The following is a 16,765-nucleotide window of genomic DNA, read 5'->3' as shown; positions in this document are numbered from 1 at the left end:
TTTGTTGTTCAACAGGACAATGACAAAACTCACCTCCAGGCTGTGTAAGAGCTATTTGACCAAGAAGGAGAGTGATGGAGTTCTGCATCAGATAACCTGGCCTACACAATCACCTGACCTTAACCCAATTGAGATGGTTTAGGATGAGTTGGACCGCAGAGTGAAGGAAAAGCGTCCAACAAGTGCTCAGCATATGTGGGAACTCCTTCAAGACTGTTGGAAAAGCATTCCAGTTGAAGCTGGTTGAGAGAATGCCAAGCGTGTGCAAAGCTGTCATCAAGGCAAAGGATGGCTACTTTAAAAAGTCTCACTACTATCATTGGTTACACTAACTGCAGTGTGTCTACATAACCTGGTTCAATAATTCATGACATTACCCTGAGGAGGTCACAGTGATGCCGAAACGTTGGTAAATACACATTAAATTGCTGGGAGATTATACATGTAGTGTGCGACTATTTTGATAGTTTATAGTTTATTCGCCGTTAGTCAGCACCTCCACACAAACTATTATTCTGGGTGTGCGCCAGCTCATGTTTTTTTATATATCTACTTTAAAAATCTAAAATATATTTTGAGTTGTTTTAACACTTTTCCACATGATTCCATTATTTCATAGTTTTGATGATTTCAGTATTTTTCTAAATAGACAAAATACGAAAAAATGAAGGACCTGAATGAATGAGTATGTTAGGTATGTCCAAACTTTTGACTGATACTGTATGAGGTATTGACTGTCACATACTACTGAATATCAACTATGACGCTGTCGATTTTTACAACATCACAATTGAATATTAAATAGTAAAGCAAATTATACAAATGTCGCCAGACTTTTAAAAACTTTTTGGAAAGGGTTATAAAATGTCGCGATATGCGCAATGTCCTCCTCTGCTCTTTGTGGTTGTCTCAACCAATAAAATCACGCTCTGGGTTCCTGCTTCTAGCTTCCATTACACCACGACACGCACCACCACCACCAGTTAGTAAACGGTGTCGGTTTAAAGGCTTTAGACCACCTAACTATAGTGCCATGAACATAAGCAAAAAATAATTTACAGTAATATAATATATCAACTGTATCTTTAAGGTTCATTCATTCGGAAATTGACAAAATAAGAAAAGACGAGCGAAACCTAAGGGACGTCGACAACCCGGCAAACAAAGAGATCCCTTCTCGACGACAACATTTTTCCTCAATATTCTTTAGTTATGAGTCATGTGGCCGTCGAAAATTTACACGGTCTAGAACAGCAGGTGAGTTTTCTGTATTTCTTTTTATTTGTGTTCATATCTATAACACGTAGAACGAGTCTGAAAATGCAGTCGTGGATATCAAGCTAGCTGGTTAGCTTTGCTCGCTAGCTACGTTAGCTGTAACTGCGTGTGTTGTCTAATCTCTGGGTAAAATGGAGGCCGGTGGGTGATAATGGTTGGTGACGATGGCGGTGCTTCACGTTCAACAATTCAGTATTTCTCACAATTGGATTGATCCTTAACTATACCTCAAAGACATGCAATCTAAACCCTATGTTCAATGTTGGTGACTTTCACTTTATCTTGCTTTTATTCACTTGAGCTGATTGTTAGCCTGCTTGCTAGTTTGGCCTCTAGTTAGCGTTAGGTACGCTAACATGAAAGCTAGGTGCCTACATTTTCTTCTGCGTCACTGTGACATTGTTTTAATCCCGAATGAACAAAGCGTGTTTATGCTTTGCACAGTTCCTGGCTAGCAACGACTGCATTGTTTGGTTTTATGTTGTGCTATAGATTTGGTTGCCATGTTAAAGAACCTGTCATTGTTAAATCATCCAGTTGTTTTTGTCACCTGTAATGTTAGTCCAACCGACAGTATCCAGGAAAACACCCATTAATTTGGTATGGAAGCATTATAAAATGAGTCTTGCTGTAACTGCATTTGCAAATGCAACATTTGTCTGTTAAATATGGTCAAACGTGGAAGATGAAACCTAACATAATTAGTAAACTGTCATGACATTTTCTGATAGTCAGCAGATGCTTATTTGACATGTGCTTGGAGGTGTGAAAGGATGTTGGGTTGGTGGGGGGGCAATTTATTTTGACACAGGAAATAAGACCCCCTTTGAGCCATGTTGGTCACGCTCCTTGATAACCTGTATTTGTCTGTTAAAGCAAAGGACTCGAGGGGAAGAATTTCGGTAGCAGTATATACATTTGAGCAGAGAATAATCCAGTCCAGCTCTGTAACGTTAATTGGAGTGTTTTGGTAGGGTGTTAGGCAATGAAATCAAGCTATGGTTCTGGTGTTACACTTTATATTCCATGTTATTAGAGAAGCTTCTCATGAACACACAATACTTTATTTCCTGATGATAGGATTTACCATTGCTGATATCAAATGTTCAAGTGATCTAAAAGGTCGTGACAGGTCACTGTCAATCCCTAGTCAATGATGGCACCAAATCACGTTTCTGAATTCTAAAATTAAACACATATTGTCCAATATTTCAAGGACATTTTCGGGTCTGATGTAGAACAGAGATTATGAAAATAAAATAAATGATTAACTTAAAATGCTATGTTATGCAAATTAGGCACTTCAAATGCAAACCAGGCAGTACAGAATACATCATTACTGTAATTTACACACACACACACACACACAGTCTAATGGCGTGCTTCCCATCCGCAATAATTTGGAACAGTTTGTGCAATTATTATAACATTGTTACGTTTTTGTTCAGTTTTTTTAATCGGCAGTTCACGCCCCATGGTTTGAATGGTCAGCAGTATGGATTCTTCAATGAAGTGGGTTGACATTCCAACGAGAGTAATATTTTTCACTTTAGAAATAATGCACCAATAATCTTTGTTAGATTAAAAAAAAAGTATTTGGCAACAACCTCAATGATTTACAGATTTCTTGAGTTGTCTAATTTGACCAAGTGGCTACGGCGTCTCAAGATGGACAAAAAGTACTATTGCATCTTTTTTCTAGTTTTTCAAGCTGCCTTTTAAGGGAGTATACGAGCACACTCATTCGGTTTGCGACGCATGCGGAAGGCTTAAGACACGTCTCAGCATCCGCACACACACACCACATCACACACTTCTCACTAAGTCTGAACTGTAACATGGAAAGCTACTGGTCTAATAACGTACACTACATGGCCAAAAGTATGTGGACACATGCTTGTCGAACATCTCATTTCAAAATCATAGGCATTAATATGGAGTTGGTCGGTCCCCCCTTTGCTGCTACAACAGCCTCCACTCTTCTGGGAAGGCTTTCCACTACATTTGAGAACATAGCTGCAGGGACTTGCTGCCATTCAGCCACACGCATTAGTGAGGCCGGGCACTGATGGTGGGTGATTAGGCCTGGATTGCAGTCGGCGTTCCAATTCATTCCAAAGGTATTCGATGGGGTTGAGGTCAGGGCTCTTTGCAGGCCAGTCAAGTTCTTCCACACCGTTCACCACAAACCATTGATGTATGGGCCTCGCTTTGTGTACGGGGGCATTGTCACGCTGAAACAGGAAAGGGCTTTCCCCAAACTGTTGCCACAAAGGTGGAAGCACAGAATCATCTAGAATGTCATTGCATGCTGTAGCATTAAGACCTCCCTTCACTAGAAATAAGGGGCCTATCCCAAGCAGTTAAAAACAGCCCCAGACCATTATTTCTCCTCCACCAAATCTTTACAGTTGGCACTACGCAAACCCAGATTTGTCCATCGGACAGCCAGATGGTGAAACATGATTCATCAAACCAAAGCACGTGTTTCCACTGCTCCAGAGTCCAAAGGAGGCAAGCGCTACACCACTCCAGCCAATGCGTTGTGCATGGGGATCTTAGGCTTGTGTGCGGCTGATCGGCCATGGAAACCCTTTTCATGAAGCTCCCGACTAACAGGTCTTGTGCTGATGCTTCCAGAGGCAGTTTGGAACTCGGTAGTGAGTGTTGCAACCGAGGACAGATTTGTACGTGCTTCAGCAGTCCCGTTCTGTTAACCAAATGACTTGACAGAAAGGTGGCATCTTATGACAGTGCCATGTTGAAAGTCGTTGATCTCTTCGGTGAGGCCATTCTACTGCCAATGTGTTTGTCTATGGAGATTGCATGGTTGTGTGTTCGATTTTATACACCTGTCAGCAACGGGTGTGGCTGAAATCCACTAATTTGAAAGGGTGTCCACGTACTTTTGTATTATAATGTTTCATAAAGTACAGTATTGGGATTTTTGGACATTGGGTAACAGCTGATACTTTGTTTAAAGAAAGTTATGTTTTTTCTTTTAGTGATAACAGATTTGTTTACAGCATTTAAAATTAAAACATTTTTTTTTATACCTTGGTCCATTATTTCTCCCACACCGAACACCCTAGTTTTGGGTCTGTATTCCTGTAGGCCAGGGCTGCCCAACTTTCTTCCTGGAGATCTCCTGTCCTGTATGTTTTCAGTCCAACCCAAATTTAGCATATCTGATTCAGCTAGTTAATAAGGTCTTGTTGAGCAGCTAAATGGTAGAATCAGGTGTGTTAAATTAGAGTTGGACGGTAGAGGGTTGTGCAGCCCTGATCTAGCCTATTGGCAGTTTTGAGTTTCTGCCTTGTAAGAAAGTATCTTTTGTTGCTTGCAAAGGTACACCCACGGTAGACTGCTCTGCAAAACGTACAATTGAAACTTACTGTATGGATTGTGGTGGTGGGGGGCAACGACACTAGACAGGGGAGTTCCCTGCTTCACATATGAATAATGGGGGAAGCACTGTAGTATAAGGGATATTCATGTCTTTCTGCTTTCTGGAGATCAACAGTTTGTCACACTTTATTTGGATATTGTGACCATCTGTTGGTAAGCAACTGCCGGCGTAGGTTAGGGAAAGGGTTGGGATAAGTGTTAGGGTTAGTAGATTGGTAGTTGAAATGTTACTGTATAGCTTCTATAGATGGCGTGTTACCCAGTTTTTGTCACCCTTTGTCTTGCAGCTTACTGTCCTATGTGCATGTTTAGAATGACATTTATCCATAACAGTGTTTACAGTAGTACTTAACTATCCGTTTCATTTTCTATTTCAGCTTGCTGTCCTAGGCTTGAACAATGCTGACGGGCAGGGCGGAGGCACTGGCAGTAAGTGATCTCTACTCTTTGAGCCAAAGGACATCTAGCTTGTGTTATGGTGATCCTTTTCTTTTTGATCACTTGGTCTGAAGCAGCCCTCACTCTTATCCTTTCCTTCAGGGCCATTGTGTGGTTCAAGGACTGAATATAACCCAAGGTTGCCTTTTTAATACATAGTTCATACCCCAAAGTCAAAAACTTGTCAGATGTTTTCAGACCTTAGAGGTGGTCTGAAGTTGAGCTGAGTCAGTGTTCTGCAGGAATCTGCAGATAAATTATTGGTACCGTCCAATCACGGGCCCACGAAACATCCCAGTCCTGACATCACTGGCCTTTGTGGGAAAGAGACTAGAGTATGGAGCTTTAAACTATTGGGACTGACTCACATTTCCATCAGTATTACTAGGTTCATTTAGGTGTAAGATGCCATCAAGTGATTTTAATTTCACTTGTTTATTTTTAGCCAAATCATGCTCTTATCATTTATGAAATAGCATAAACGCCATTAAGTTTTCAGTTTCCTTATTTGGGGTACAAGACAGTTTACATTTTTTATTTTATTATTTGTTTAATCAAACAGGCCAGAGGCTACTTAATACCTATTAAATTAAAGGGATTGAGACATCCCTAGAATAAGGCTAGGAACCCATTAGACCTGTGACGTGTTTGTCCGTTTGTGTACAGTACTGCCCTTGTGTTCACAAGTCTGTCTCTCTAGGGACCTGTTACATTCCACCTCATTTACGGAACCAAGAGGCTTCCAAAAATGGTAAGTGTCGTCCCCCCATCAACACTACCACCTCTATGAGGTATGCCAGTTGGACACTGTAAAAATGCCCTGGCCCCCTAGTGGTGAAGAATGCCATAATGCATTCTAGTGGACCATAATAAACATTTCACTAAATTGATTGAGCAAGCAACAATGCTGTGAAATTCCCTCAACTAAAAAGCAGACAATTAGCTTTAGTTTTATCTTGACCATTTATTCTCGCTGGGCTGGGACATGGTCAGCTAGAGGGTGACTGACCTGGATGTATTGATTTTCTCCACTAGTTGGAAACAATGGCGTAAAGGTTGCGTTAGAATCCCCATCTTATATAGCCAGCCGCTTGTTTTTATTTCATCCCAAAAGTCACTACAGGAAGACGGACACAACCGTGCATATCCAGTGACCCGGAGTCCATTTTGTGACAGCATCTGGGAACTGCGTTGACAAACCATCAACCACTCCATTTCCCTGCTCTTACTGGCCAACATTTGCAGTACATCATGTTTGCATGGCAGCATGTTTTCATCATGAAGCCCCCCCCCCCCCCCCCATGACATTTTATTTTTTTGCAGCAGATGCTTTCTCTAGACCGAGCGCTTTGTCAATGGCACCAGGAAGCTGTAAGTCCCTTTACTGTCCTCTCTTTGGCTGAGGGAAGCTCTGGCGTTTTTCATTGTAAATGTTATCTTTATTTTATTCTGCATGTTTTAATTAAATTGCCTACCAGAACAGTGGTCTCACTCAATTCGATTAGAAAACAAGGCCACGTGCATTTCGACAAGGGAACTGGGGGCTCTCAAATTACATCTTTAAAACCACATTCCCATGGGTGAAACGAAGACACGACTGGCTTTTTCCTGCATTAAGGGTGTTGGCATCCTCTCACATGCTTACATTTTGTTCAAATGCAAAACAGCCTCCATTAGTTATGTCATTCCAACATACTGCTTAATTGCAAGGTTTCCATTTATTTGTGTGGAATTTAAAGTGGTAGGTTTTAGCAAATTAATGCTGCTTGCATAACAAATGTTCCTTAATCAGGACCCTAGTTAATGAGCCAAATGATTGACTTGTGTAGACTGTTTTATTGTATGGATTGCACATTGTTTACCGGGAAAATAAGCCAGGTCCTTTTTAATTGAAGTATTTCCCTTTTCAGAGGCATCCATGAGGTAACAAGTGGTGGGTATCTGGGATGTTAAAGCCAAAGGAACCAAGAAGGGCGTGGTTCCATTGTGCCCCTAACTCCTACTAGCTCTAAAGGACCTCAACACATTTCTTACAGCCATCCAGGTCGTTCTAATCTGTTAACATAGAAAGGCTAAGTGGAAGTAGCTAGAGGCTGAAATGGAACTAGGCCTACTTGGTCCAAATGTCTCTTCCTATAGGGTCCGTTACTGCCGTTGTGCCCTTGAGTAAGGCACTACCTCTAAGTGCTCTAGGGGTGCTGCTCTGCCGCTGCCCCTGTGTTGCTCCCAGCCTGTGGTGTCTGTGAGATTGGGTACTGTGACAGCAACAACTAAAGAATATCTGTGCAAATGGACCAATAAACAAAGTATTGTATTGACTGCGTATGAGGAGGAAACCCTCTTGTACTATGGGAGTCACCATGTCTCCCCTCTATTTCCTTTCTGTTTTTACCCAAGATATGCCTGGCGGTTGGGACGGCGGACGCAGCAACGGCTTCGTGCAGAACGGTTACCACGACAACCGCATGAATGGGGGCAACCGGTACAACAGTGGCCCGCCTCGCATGGAGAGGGGCAGGGGGGGTGGAGGTTTCCGTGGTGGCAGGGGCGCGTCCTACAACCCGGTTCAGCCTATGCAGAATGTCGGCATGTTTGGAGTCTACGACAACAAAGATGGCGGCGGCTGGAACACGACTAAAGATGCCTACACCAGCTTCGGCGCGCGTCCTGATAGGGGGAAGTCTGCTTTTTTCAACAATGGCGGGAGTGCACCCCGAGGAAGGTGAGAACTAGAGAATTCACTCCCAAGCCCTTAGCCAACAGTTATCAGGTTCCTCAAAGTCCGGGGCTGTACCATGAGGCAACTCATTAGCAAGCTAGCCCTTCCTGACCCCTGTGGTTATGTTATACTTGACAGTTACCCGCGTGGAGGGTTTGGAGGCAGTGGAAACAGCCGCTGGGTGGAGGAGTCCAGGGATGATGAGGACTGGTCCAAACCCACTCAGGCCAATGAGCGCCTGGAACAGTGAGTAGTAACCTAACCTACCCCTCTTTCTGCATACTAATGGTATTTCAATAATGAGGAGTTAACAATGTCATTTTACAATACATCACTATCCGCTGTCCCTGTCCTTTATCAATATCCCCTCTAGTTAAAATGGTCAGGTAGACCTTTCTGTCACTTTCCTGACCTGTGTTTCTGCTTCTCCCCAGGGAGCTGTTCGCTGGTGGCAACACAGGGATTAACTTTGACAATTACGACGACATTCCTGTTGAGGCCACTGGCCAAAACTGCCCCCATCACATTGACAGCGTGAGTCCCTAAGTATTCTAGCCAAATAACCCTGTCTCAGATCCAGTAACCCTCATGTCCTATTAGTCAGCATTTTGTTAGTATTCTTCAAAACCAGAAGTGTTTCCCATGGGCTCTACTGAGCAGCTTGTGTGGCGCTGTTGATCCCGCTGCACATTTCCTCCCCCTTCCCCCTGAAACAGAGTTGCGTGAAAGCTGTTTGGTGCTCATTTGAGTGACTGGTTCGTCTTCGTATTTCAGTTCCAAGACGTAGAGATGGGAGAGATCATAATGAGTAACATCGCCCTGACCCGCTACACTCGGCCCACTCCGGTCCAGAAGTACGCCATTCCAATCATCAAGAACAAGAGGGACCTGATGGCCTGCGCCCAGACAGGTTAGAACCAGAGTGAACTAGAACCACTTCAAATTGGATTGGTCTGGAGAGCTATATGCAGATATGACTTACGACAACTGTATTGTACTGTAGTTGATTTAAGTATAGGTATATGACTAATATAAACTGTGGTCTCTCAGGTTCCGGTAAGACTGCTGCGTTCCTGTTGCCTGTACTGAGTCAGATCTACACTGAAGGTCCAGGAGAAGCCCTCGCTGCCCAGAAGTCTGGAGGACAGGACAACGGAAAGTATGGTCGCCGTAAGCAGTACCCCCTCGCTCTGGTCCTGGCCCCCACCAGAGAACTGGCCCTGCAGATCTATGAAGAGGCCAGAAAGGTAAGCAACTGCCCCCCCCTCTCACCTGTGATGTTATTTGCGGGTGTAGCAAAATGCTTGACACATCCACACAATGTGACCACACACACAGAGAGGACAGCCATCCCATCAGCATCAATACCAGCTAGGTTGGTAGCGGTTTGCCAGTGGGCCTCTGTCTCTTTGTCTCTGTTTTTGTGTTGATGGCCAACCAGCCAAGGTTGTAATTAGGGAACTGCAGTGAAACACACAACCATTGTTTGTGCTCTCCTTTCTCTCTCCTCTCGTCCCTTTCCCTGCCTTCTCTCTCTGTACCCTGTATTCACCCTCTTCCACCCCTCTCTCCTGCTGTAGTTTGCATACCGGTCCCGTGTGCGTCCTTGTGTGGTGTACGGAGGGGCTGACATTGGCCAGCAGATCAGAGACCTGGAGCGAGGCTGTCACCTGCTGGTGGCTACACCTGGACGCCTGGTGGACATGATGGAGAGGGGCAAGATCGGCCTCGACTACTGCAAGTGAGTAGACTTCCAACATGCTGGACTGCTGGCAGACTGAGCTGTCTGAGATATAACTTTTGGTTCTTGACTTCATTGTTTTTGAAGAGGTGCAGACAAGTTACAATGCCCCAGGACCCAGTCACTGGGCACTTTACCTAGATGAATAACCTAAGCCTTATTCACATTGGATTAGTTTTACTGGGGGAGATGGGAGTTATCTAATTATGTGAACAAATCACCACATCTGTAATTTAAGTCCTGTCCAAATCTTCCATGTCAGTCATTTTTAAGTAGCAGGAGAGTAATAAATCCAGCTGGAAAAACCTATCATTTTTCGACTATCTCCTGATGCAGCTTATTAGACCATTGATTAGTTGAATTGGCCTGCTGGACAGGAAAGGAATACTACATGCCCATGAGTCTCTGACTGATGGGGAAACAGGTCTACAGACAATCCCTGACCCTGTCTCTGTTAGTTACCTGGTGCTGGATGAGGCTGACCGGATGTTGGACATGGGTTTTGAGCCCCAGATCAGACGCATCGTGGAGCAGGACACCATGCCCCCTAAAGGCATCCGTCAGACCATGATGTTCAGCGCTACCTTCCCCAAGGAGATCCAGGTACTCACACCCACATGGTGTTCAACTCCCTTTACTAAAGAGATCATGGTACAATGACAATAATTGTTACTCTCCAGTCCCCACAATTGCTTCTGTATTTGTCAAAAGTATTGTGCTTAATGAGGAAAGAAGGTGTTATTTGCCATATGTCCTCTCTATGGTGTATTAACCCACCTTTCTACACACATTTAATAAACTGTCCTCCATATTGGCTCCACAACAATAACATAAACCCCTCGGTCAGATCCTGGCGCGTGACTTCCTGGAGGAGTACATCTTCCTGGCGGTGGGACGTGTGGGCTCCACCTCCGAGAACATCACCCAGAAGGTGGTGTGGGTGGAGGACGGTGATAAGAGATCCTTCCTCCTGGACTTGCTCAATGCTACAGGTAACTAACTACCTGGACTATACCTGTCACTGGCTCAACCCCCTCTCCTGTCCCTGTCTGTTAGTCTTACTTACTGGAACTTTTACTTGTAGTGCAGGGTTTCTCAAAGCTCATCCTGGGGACTCGCTCACTGTGTTCTGGATTTTACTCCAATTGAGCAACAATTGTATATACATTGATATGTGGTTGGTAAGGGCATTCAGTTATCTGAAGGAAGCTTTGATTGGTTGAAATTCAGTTGAAATGAAAACCTTCGTGGACAGTGGGTGTTTGAGGACTGGAGTTGAGAAACCCTGTGTTTAAGTAGCCCCTCTGTCTTATGAATATGTTGACTTGATCAGTTGGGCTCGGTGGAATCTGCAACGGCATTATTTCCCAACATCAGCTAACTAAAATCTAACTAAATCCTGAAGCTAATCATTGTTTGAATATGCGGACATGTCTTTGATAGGACAACTTCCCAGCAGATTCCACCTGCTCCTAACACTAGGCTAGTTTCTGATTTTTAAAGCTTGTCAGATATATATAGATAGATCTTAGAAGATGGGTAACCATTCAGCTGTGAGGGTCTAGTATTGATTTCATTAGGTATTCTGTTCTTTCAGATGGTCATAAGCCTGGGTTGTGTTCAGTGGGCAGTTTGTGTGTTGAACGTGACCCAGTGTTGGTAATGTCATAGGGTCAGATGTGAGGTGAAGACTTGTACTCTAGCTTAGGCATGTTGGCTATCATAAACTGACCCTGCCTAGTATCCCCAACCCCCAGTTACTCCTATGCAGAGCCATGTACACGGAGTTCAGGAAACCATACTCCATGTTGGCACCAAATGTTCCTCAACAATAACATTCTAATAATGAGGTCGTATTGGAACTTGTTGGTACCATTAATGGCGGCCATTGGGTTTTCTGAACTCTGTTGGCTAACCTCCCCCTTTTTAATGTCACTTATGAACTGTTGAAACTGCAATGAGTTTATCATCGGGTTTGGTTTTATCCAAAGTCATTCCGAGCGAAGTTCAGGACAATGCAGGTGAAAACATAGAGAAACCTGGTAAGTAGGAATTTATTATTACTAAAGTGGATGTAGAAGCTTGTATCTCATTTCATATTTCAGTTTATTGATTTATTGCTTGGCCTGTATTGGTTACCCATATTAGTCATCCATTTGTGTCCAGACGAGAAGGTCCCGTTGGTTCGGATCAGCCATCTAGTGTGGTTGTCATTGTGAGGTCATTCGCTGTTTTGAAGGGTGTTGTCTCCTTTGTGTGTGTGGGGGGGTTGATTTGGGAATCTGTGACTGTTGATTTGCTTTGCCCACACCCTGCTTGCTACTGCAATCATATGCCATTTCTTACACGTATGCTTTTGTTATGATGGCCACGGCAGCTTGCAAAACGTTCACTGCAGGTAGAAAAATCAATAACATGATCCACTATTCTACCAGACGGAGAAACATGTTCAAACATATCTCATCTGAATGGGCTGTAACATTTTAAACATTTTGAAGAAGCCCTCTGGTCATCATGCATCACGACTCACTGTAGAGTAGCCCGACACAGCTTTAGATATGCAGCTTTTCTTTGCCAGAGCCGCCATTTCTTAGCAACACTGGATGTTTCTCCTCTCTAAACACCCGTGGTGATTCAGCCCCCTCCTTTCCTCTCAGATCCACAACCACAGGGGGTAGTGGGTAGATGCTGTTTCCATACCTGTAATGTCTCCCCTGGGGCTTGTTTAAGAGGGTTCTGAGCAAGCACTGAACGTTGCAGATAGAAATTCCACGAATAGACCTGACGCTAACCCTCCCATGTCGGAAACCGAGGCCATGTTTGTTATACAGAATCTATTTCTATCTGAACATTTTTAAGCAGTGACTCACCGGTCATCCTTCTCCTCCTCAGGTAAGAACTCTCTGACGCTGGTGTTTGTGGAAACCAAGAAGGGAGCGGATGCCCTGGAGGACTTCCTGTACCGTGAGGGTTACGCCTGCACCAGTATCCATGGCGACCGCTCCCAGAGGGACCGAGAGGAGGCTCTGCACCAGTTCCGCTCGGGACGCTGCCCCATCCTGGTTGCCACAGCGGTGAGTCTGCAAGCTGACATTTTGGTTTGACTTCTACAGCTCTGTTACAGGTTAAATATATTGGTGGACAAATGATAAAGCGAAACACACTAGATCTTTGGCCTCAAACTGTTCAAGGCCTGGTCTTTGTTTTGCAATATGGTTGCATGTTGGGGTCATTTAAAAAGGGAGCTAACATGCTTCTGTTCAAACAAGAAGGCCAATAGTTGTATTCGGTCTCGTGTACCAGGTGGCTGCCCGTGGCCTGGACATCTCCAATGTCAAGCACGTTATCAACTTTGACCTGCCCAGCGATATAGAGGAGTACGTCCACCGTATTGGCCGTACTGGACGTGTAGGCAACCTGGGTAAGCCTCTACAACATTCAAGAACTCGCCACTCAGCGACATGTAATGCACATTTTTTTTTATTTAGATAACTATTTGACTGTAACATGGTGAACCCTCTCCTCTCCCAGGTCTGGCCACGTCGTTCTTCAACGATAAGAACGGCAACATCACCAAGGACCTTCTGGACATCCTAGTGGAGGCCAAACAGGAAGTACCCTCCTGGCTGGAGAGCCTGGCCTATGAACACCAGCACAAGAGCAACACCCGCGGACGCTCCAAGAGGTACACACACATGCTTACATACACAGTCCTACATAAAGGAGCAGAAGTACAAGGGTTTAGAGACTTATCACTCTCTTAATCACTGACTCATCCTCTGTTTAGGTTCACCTCTGGTGGCTTCGGAGCCAGGGACTACCGTCAGACCAGTGGCGGCGGCAGCACTGGAGGGTTCGGGGGTCGTGGTGGACGCCAGCCCAGTGGGCATGGAGGAAACCGTGGATTTGGTGGCGGCGGTAAATATCCATTAAAACAACAGTAAATATTACTGTTGGTCTGTGTCATAAGAATTGTGGGATAGACCAAGTCCAAGAGTTGGTGTTTTAATTCCAACCATGCTCCAACACAGTCCTTATTCTCCTTCTAACACTGTCCTGATTCCCACCCCACATCACAGGTGGTTTTGGAGGCAACTTCTACAGCAGTGACGGCTATGGAGGAAACTACTCTCATCAGGGGGGAGTGGACTGGTGGGGCAACTAAACATCCCTCTAACCCTATCTCCCTACACCTCCTTCCTCCTCCCCCCACCATCGCAGTGGGTCGCACCACGCCAAACTCACTGATAAGGAAACCACATGTGTAACCTAAGCCAGACTATATAAACCCCGTGTAGCTTCCAAACAGACTGCAGTACATTACCAGCTGTGATTCTCTGACCGCTTTTCCAAAAAATGGAGCTGAGAGACGGGGGACCGAGTGGACAGCTGACCAAGAGGAAAGCTGGAGCCACTGAGCGATTCCTAAAGAAACATGGCACCGCCAGGCTCTGGAATCATCGTGTGGCCGCCCGTAGTGACTATAGCGTATTTAGGATCTTGGGACTTGCAGTTCTTTTTTTTCTTTCACTACAACTGCTTTTTCTTTCTTTGTAACAAAACAAACTGAGGATCATTTGTTTGTAAATGTACTGTGCCTTTAACAATTAGATTTGTTTTATCTGTATTTTCTTTTAAGTGTCATAACTGGCTAAAACCTGGCCAACAAGAACTAAATGATATATTTTTTGTTTTGGGGTTTAAATGTGGTTTTGTTATTTTATTCGGAAGGAAAACAAAATAAGCTTGAACTAAATATCAAACCTTGGCAAACACTGAGATGACATGACTTTTGAGTGAGTCATTTGTCCATTTGAGATTCAAATTTGTCACAGGGTAATCTGATGGCTCAAACTAGCTCCGACCGCATGTTGCAGCCATCCTATGAGAATTCCGCTATAGGTTTTCAAACCCTTGTGTGACAAAAGTGCACTTCAAGGAAAAAAAGAGTTCAAAATATTTTTCGCTCACTCTATCCTGGAGAGGAATATGGTAGTCTTCACTTAACGAGCCATTCCAGTTGTACAATTTTAAAATTGAATATTTAAATGGTATGTCCATACATACAAGCTATTTGAGCAAGTCGATGCTCAAAAGTTCAGTTCCCCACTAACAAATTGTCTTGGCATTGTGGCACCTAGTGAAGCAACTTCTTCTAGCTGCCTGGTGGGTGAATTTAGTTTTTGATTGAGCTTTTTTACTTAAACATTTTGGAGGATGGAAATGGACAAATATCCATCCTTCTGAGAGAATGTTTCTTAAACTGGTCAATTCTAAAACGGCGCTTGCCATATAGAAAGTGAAGTTCGAATGGTTGCCATAGGACCACACAGTAACCTGGGTGGCTTTGCTTTTTTGTCAAGGCCATCCTGGGATGAAATACGCATGCAAGTGTTGTTGTTTTTTGGTCAAGGAGTTTAAAAAAATAATGCAAAAGGAAATTCTGCAGCAGGCTTTTATTTCATTACAAAATGTCGTTCTCTTACACCTTTTAATTTAGTTCTCTTTTTCAAGCTGCGTTCGAATCCGAAGGACATTCTCGGGTTAACTGTTTAAAGACACAAGCTCTTCCTCCTCAGAGAGCGTAGGAAGGTCAGAAGTTACGGGTTAAGGGTCAGCAATGTACAGACGAGCAAACTGAACTGCACACGTAGCAAAGGGTGATGGGAAGTGCAGTTTATTTACCAGTGCACCATTTTAAGAGGCAATGGGGTTTTCCTGTGTATGCTGGCTGGTGAATCTAGCCCACGCGACCCGGCCAAAGACGGGGGTGCTTTAACTATCCTTGATTTCTGACACAGAACCAATGCAGCTATTCTTCCCTTTGTAGGGTTGGGCCGCCTTGATGTATTATGTAAAACCACTGGCCAGTTTACTACTATAGCTGGCATCCAGGCTTCCTCCTTATATAGGAGGGAGGCCCAACGTTGGCTAGAAAATGGCATTTTAAGTGCAATAGGTATATATTCTCAGTGTGTCTGTCGTGCCTTGACATTTTGAATCAATAAGTGAGGTGGTGGTTATGAAGCAGATGCACTGACAGTATTGTGTTAACTTAAGATTGAATGGTGCTACCTAAGTTAGGTCTAGGCCCCTTTGTGATGTTACTTAATGGCCATCAAGTTTTCCAAAAAACATTTTATTGCACATCTAGAGTTTTATATAAATGTCTTGAGTGTGTGTCCTTAAAGCTTCCGAATTTTGTGTGTGAGGAGATTGTGAAAAACGCAGCTTGTTTACGAAAGGGGAAGGGTTATCACTATTTAAACCAGGATTTATTTGGGACCAGGGGTTAGTTCAGTAGCAGTCTGAGAATTGAGCTATTTGCACACAGATTACTAGATTCTACTTTCGCTGCTAGTTTGTGTAATTTATTAAGCATTTTTGAGAAATATTTATTTTTATAAGCCTAAAGTGATAGTTTAAGAAACTTGACCAAAAGACAGTACAAAAACACTGGCACTTGAATGTTGAATGTCACCGGTATGCGTGGAAATTTATATTTTTCGGGGTAGTGTGAGCTTTTTAATGTCAGTCATATTGGACTCAAATCAAAATCCACACCTGTTACTTATAGTAGTACTGGCCACATGGCCACACCGTCTAATCAACCTTAACGTTTAATTGGCGAACAAAATTCGAAACAAACAACCAATGCCAAGGTTTGGATAAAAGTGATAACATTTTCTAAAAAATATTGTACCAGTGCAAGAAGTGTCCAGATTCTCTCCAATTCAATTTTGCTTTTCCTTGTTTTTGAGTTGTTTTTTTTCCTCCCCCAGCGAATGTCTGGCACATGGTAATCTTAAGGAAAAAAAACATGTGGTTCTGCTCTGTTGTATTTGCATATTTGGGCCTCCGTGTGTGTTCTGTGGAGTGTGTGGTGAGTCTTACAGTAACATTGACTGACTGAGTCTGAAAAGTAAAGGTTTGGATGAAACGTATGAATGGAAATGTGAAGCTGCAGAGAGGAGAGGTTGGAGAGCTTTCGGCTGGCCAGACACTCTCCTGAATGCCACTGAGTCGCCCACTAGTTTGTATTTGCTTTATGTACTAGTTTAGAGGCTGTGCACTGCACGAGAAAACACCTGTGCATTTATTGTATGATTTTACCAAAATTAAAAGTTTTGACTTGCAAATAGTTAACCAACTTTTGTATTTTGTCTTTGCATATCCGGAGT

General features: G+C 43.7%; 1 protein-coding gene across 5 annotated transcripts; it reads left to right on the top strand.

Annotated features, from left to right (window-relative positions):
* Window positions 1-893: 893 nt before the first annotated feature.
* Window positions 894-16,723, top strand: LOC110495669 (putative ATP-dependent RNA helicase an3). Of its 5 annotated transcripts, XM_021571020.3 has the most exons (18): window positions 927-1,257; window positions 5,064-5,115; window positions 5,825-5,875; window positions 6,448-6,495; window positions 7,522-7,846; window positions 7,982-8,089; window positions 8,278-8,377; window positions 8,618-8,753; window positions 8,894-9,090; window positions 9,424-9,584; window positions 10,043-10,187; window positions 10,432-10,576; window positions 11,576-11,626; window positions 12,477-12,658; window positions 12,888-13,005; window positions 13,116-13,269; window positions 13,372-13,502; window positions 13,664-16,723. In XM_021571020.3, the coding sequence occupies exons 1-18, from the start codon at window positions 1,213-1,215 to the stop codon at window positions 13,747-13,749; spliced, it is 2,235 nt and encodes a 744-aa protein (XP_021426695.2). In that variant the 5' UTR covers window positions 927-1,212; the 3' UTR covers window positions 13,750-16,723. The 5 variants fall into 5 exon arrangements, with proteins under 5 accessions (XP_021426697.1, XP_090064014.1, XP_021426698.1 ...); XM_021571023.3 differs by lacking the exon at window positions 6,448-6,495 and having other exon boundaries at window positions 925-1,257; XM_021571022.3 differs by lacking the exons at window positions 6,448-6,495; window positions 11,576-11,626 and having other exon boundaries at window positions 894-1,257.
* Window positions 16,724-16,765: the final 42 nt, after the last annotated feature.

The sequence above is a fragment of the Oncorhynchus mykiss genome, chromosome 18 (assembly GCF_057628025.1).
Source record: "Oncorhynchus mykiss isolate SJ-2025 chromosome 18, ASM5762802v1, whole genome shotgun sequence".
In the NCBI taxonomy this organism is placed as follows: domain Eukaryota; kingdom Metazoa; phylum Chordata; class Actinopteri; order Salmoniformes; family Salmonidae; genus Oncorhynchus; species Oncorhynchus mykiss.
Note: the sequence above shows the minus strand (reverse complement) of the source record. Positions and strands in the feature narration are given on the sequence as shown.

Coding starts and splice junctions, on each gene's coding strand:
- LOC110495669 (XM_021571020.3), top strand. CDS start 1,213: ATGAGTCATGTGGCCGTCGAAAATTTACACGGTCTAGAACAGCAG. Junction 10,577..11,575: donor GGACTTGCTCAATGCTACAG/GTAACTAACTAC, acceptor TTTTATCCAAAG/TCATTCCGAGCGAAGTTCAG. Junction 13,270..13,371: donor ACCCGCGGACGCTCCAAGAG/GTACACACACAT, acceptor TCCTCTGTTTAG/GTTCACCTCTGGTGGCTTCG.